The sequence below is a fragment of the Arachis hypogaea genome, chromosome 3 (assembly GCF_003086295.3).
Source record: "Arachis hypogaea cultivar Tifrunner chromosome 3, arahy.Tifrunner.gnm2.J5K5, whole genome shotgun sequence".
In the NCBI taxonomy this organism is placed as follows: domain Eukaryota; kingdom Viridiplantae; phylum Streptophyta; class Magnoliopsida; order Fabales; family Fabaceae; genus Arachis; species Arachis hypogaea.
The window spans coordinates 3,124,508-3,129,227 of NC_092038.1; the positions used below are offsets into that span (position 1 = coordinate 3,124,508).

The window sequence follows — 4,720 nt, forward strand, 5'->3', positions numbered from 1 at the left end:
AAAATCATCCTTTACTCTAAGTATACGAAAGTGATAAGTTAAGTTAATTTTAAAGTTTACCAAGGATCAAATCCTTAACCTTTCGGATCTAGAACTTTAATACTATTACCATGTCATGAATCCACTCATCCCAAAAATATAATCTAACAGAACAATGTAACACTAATGGTCATATCTCTAATACTTTTTAAACTTCCATTGTGTATATTCTATATTTAGGTCATTAGCTCCCTATACTTTCCCATACCAACATTAGGCTGAAAGGAGATACGGTAATTGAAAGGGCATAGTATTCGCCACCGTCAGCGCCGAGGGAGAGCTCCACTGCTCCGCTGAGGAACTCACACCTTCAACGGTGGCGGTGACCTCCCCTGCTTCTCTTCGAAACGACCTGGGTCAACAAGTATCCGCCTGTAACTGCAGGCGACCGCCTTCCGATACTAAGGCAACAAGTACAGTCGGAGACGAGGTGTTCCTAGCATGAGTGCTCGACACTTGCTACTTTTGGGTTTGGGAATTTCTCAAAATTTTCCACCAATTTTATCGAAGGGTTCTGTCTTTGGTTTTCCTAACTTCACAAATTTCTCTCCCATCATTCACTCCTGAAGGCTGCAACTGTTAATTACTATGGTTTGCTGATCCAATACTTTTACCCCCACGTTCATTAGTGCGTTTACCGTGATCAGATGGGTCAAACCTTTGGTCAGTTTCTGGATTGTATGTTGCAAATTAGCCACCATAGTCATGCAACTCACACAGTCACCACAGACCGCACCAATTAAGAATAACAATATTTATCATGATGATAGGCCAGGTATGCATAATATCAACAACTCTTGAACTTGAGTTTGAGTAGGTTCAACCTTAAGGCGGCATAAATCTGTTTCTTGAGAATTTTCCATGCCAGAGAGTTATTGAGCACCTCAATGACCACCCAGATGAAAACAAGGATGAAAAGGTAAGAAATAATCTTATCCACAAGTTGTGTTCCAGGGTCGGGCGATATCAAATGCATAGAAAAGAGATAGCTGAAAGGCGATGAAAAAAGTCGGACCGATGAGTTGAAAACCAACCCAGCCAGTGGGTATTAGAATAAGAATTGTAAGAATGGTCAATAAAAGGGCAGTCTTGTTAAGGAATGCAAAGGCAAAGAAATCAATGCTTGACAAGACTGATTCCCCTGCTTCAGTACTAGTTGTAGAATTCTTATCCCTGATTTCAGGCCACCCGGGGGGCTAAGCGCCGACTGATAGATTGCGGTTAGAATCAGAGCTGCAACTACTAAATAAGCTTCGCGGTGGAGAATGGTGTTTCCTGCCTCATCCTTGCCATTAACGATGGAGTACTGCAAGCATGCAGCACCCTTGAGGTCGTCGCTAAGGAAAGGGGGTGTATGCGTGTCTGAACAAATTGTTTATTGCAGAACCTTAGAAGATGTTAATCATCACGAATTACCCTAATTAATAGTGATAGCTAATTAAAGGACTAGCAATTAGTATATATGTATCGTCCGCTAGGGACACATTGTACAATTTGTACAATGTGTCCAATGGACTATTGAGTAATACCATGTCATGATACCACTCATCCCAAAAACTTCAAGTGATGGAAAAAAGTAACACTAATGATTATATCTCTAATATTCCATAAACCTCCATTATACACATTGTATAAATATTCCATTAGCTCCTCATACTTTATCATATCTATATTATTTATTGCATTACAAACAGTTATATTAAACGAGATAGAACAAAAGCATGAAAATAAAGCCTGAATTGAGACATAACAACCAATAAACATGCAAGGTCAAAGTAAACGAAGATGCTGATGGTAAGCAATAAATAAGCGTTGCCGTGTTTACATGATCTTAGCTCATCTGCGAGGGTCGGTGGTCTAACTTCAATAGATGAACCGTGATTTGCTCCGACCTTCAGTAGTTTCTTCTCCATACCTGTAATTAGTAGTGCCGTCAACTTGTCTAAATTCAATTATTTGATGTTAAGTTAGTTCTTGATTCACATTATCAGATTCTTAATTCCAGGGGGCTTTAATAAGAAATTTATTCTTTGAGAGTGATAATATAGGAACATTTATCTGACTTGATCATCATAAAATCTCCTTATTCATAACATTACAAGACAAATACAGCAAATGGACGACACTATGAAAAACTGATGAGTAGAATGAAGTGATAGTGTAACTTAGATGCACGGTAGGCGTAAATAACCTTACTAACTGATACAGGAGTTGTTGAATGAAAACCACCACCAGAACCAACTCTGAACTTAAGTAGTTGCCAGCTCAAAACTAGAATATTAAATAGAAATGCACGTTATGTGCAAGATGTATTCGACATAACTATATGTTACTTGCATTATTGTTTCTCCTCGTAAACCTTTTAGGCAGGCGCATCATGTTCTGGATTACTGTTGATAGTGTTGTGGCAAAGTATGCATCGAAACGGCTACCATTAAACAGGAATGAAATGATAACTCCAGAGTAGAGGAAGACAATTAGAAGCGTCATTTGACCAGCCGTGGGGGGCTTATAATTACCAAAGAATAGAAATAGCTGATGCCAACGTAAGAAGTTGCAGTTAACGGTGGACAAGACCGATTTCCCAGCAGCAGAATTGAGTGATGAAGTAGCATTCAGATTACTGGCGTCGGCCTGATAAAGTCCACCAGGTGGACTCAGGACCGATTGATAGACTGCGGTTAGAATCAGAGCAGCCACTACCAAATAAGCATCTCGTTGGTTGTCTGATATGTTCCCTCTGATACGCCTCATCTTGGTTAGTAGTCGATATGCAGGTGTCTGAGTGGGATCATCTTCAAGTGATGGGCCAAGTCTTGCTCCAGCCTTTAATAATTTGCTCTTCATATCTTCACTACCACCAGTGGCTTCGTCTAGTGCTGTCTTCTTCTCCGAATTCTTCACATTTAAATCTATCATTTCAAGATTTTGTAGCAGCAAATCAAAGAGCCTGTATGCATGTGTGTAGCATATATATTGAAGAGATAAACATGTATGGACATGAGCGAGGCAGCGTATATATATACCTGTAAGTCGTGATTAATAACAGAAAGGTGCAAAATGGTGTTGCCAGCCACATCTCTCCAGTTTAAGATGGATCTTTCTAGGCTTTCAGCACCCTTGCGGGTATTTCCATTGAACCACCCAACTAGCACCCTGAGAGCATCAAACTGCTGATATCTCACTGCAACGTGAAGAGCAGTCTCATCTCTGGCGTTCACATCTTCAATGGAATCTGGACAAGCTGACAGAAAGAAAGTTAAGAGCTCACAATCTCCTATTTGACTTACAAGATGAAGAGGGGTGGTGCCCTCCCTTCCTTTCACTCTGGCAAGCTCTTTGTTCATGTCTACAAGGCGACGAGCCAGTTTGCTATGCCCATTTTGGATAGCAAGGTGGACGGGGCTGAACCCTTGCTGGTTGAGCTTCAAAGCAAATGAGGGCATCAACACCATGATCTCAGGATTCGTCCTGAGATCCACGGATGCAGCAATATGCAAAGGTGTGCTAACAAATGGTTTCGCATCAGCATCATTCAAGATATCTGGATCCCCCTGAATTAGAGCGTAGAGACGGTCTATATCTCCCGAAAGAGCAGCTTCCTCCAACGGGCTTACATTATTTGCCATGCTTTCTGTATGCTAATAAGCTTTTTTGCTACTAATCAAGCCTAAAAAGTTGATGCCGCACCAAATGATCTTCATCGCTACTACTTAATATACCAAATTACCAACGCAAGTTTAAACATTTAATATACCGACGCTGGATCCGTCAATTATGTACTAATTAAGCTTATCTTCTTTTATTTTGAAGTTTGGAGTTGTTTTTTTATCTTTAAAAATCTTTATCTTTATATCTTTATCTTTATAGGAATACAAATGGGGAGCTCATTTGCTGACGTGGCGCTCATACGTTAAGTCTGGGAGTTTATTTGTTTACGTGTCGTTACTAGAAATTTTTAGATTTATATTTATAAATTATAAATTATTATTTGCTCAGGTTGTTATTTTCAAATTTTAAGTTTGGGTTGTTTTACTTAGGTTGTTATTTTTAAAATTTTAAATTGTTTTATTTGTTTGGATTATTTTACTTATGTTGTTATTTTTTAAATTTTAAATTATTTTATTTAAGTTGTTATTTTTTAAATTTTATTTAGATTGTTCTTTTTTTTATTTTAACACTATTTTTTAAAAATCTGTTAATTCTTTTTAGCATAATTTTTTAAAATTTTGTTGATTTTTTTTAAATTGTAGCTACATAAATTCTTTTAAAGAAATTTAGAGTTTTAAAAAAATTTACGTTAATTATTCTTCGGTTGTTACATACTAATATTACAATAAATAAATATTTACGTTAGTTTAGAATTTTTAAATTATTATTTATTTAAGTTGTAATTTTTAAATTTTAAATTTGGGTTGTTTAACTTAGTTTGTTGTTTTTTAAATTTTAAATTAAAGTCAACCAAATTTTAAAAAATTTAGTTATGATGCAACTATAAAAGGATAAGTTATGAGAGATGTAAAGTACCACAATTTAAAGTACATCAATCCCTTTCTTTACATATATCCAAAATCTCCCTACTTATTCCAATAGCTGATATTCACAAAATTGCTAACATCAATCTTACAATCGACAATTTGTGTGTACGTATACGAGTGATATGGTTATGGACACTATCAAG

General features: G+C 36.9%; 1 protein-coding gene across 1 annotated transcript; it reads right to left on the minus strand.

Annotated features, from left to right (window-relative positions):
- Positions 1-2,109: 2,109 nt before the first annotated feature.
- LOC112769038 (ankyrin repeat-containing protein BDA1-like) lies at positions 2,110-3,714 on the minus strand. The gene is made up of 2 exons (XM_072224897.1): positions 2,975-3,714; positions 2,110-2,942 (listed from the first exon to the last, which is right to left on the minus strand). The coding sequence occupies exons 1-2, from the start codon at positions 3,666-3,668 to the stop codon at positions 2,362-2,364; spliced, it is 1,275 nt and encodes a 424-aa protein (XP_072080998.1). The 5' UTR covers positions 3,669-3,714; the 3' UTR covers positions 2,110-2,361.
- Positions 3,715-4,720: the final 1,006 nt, after the last annotated feature.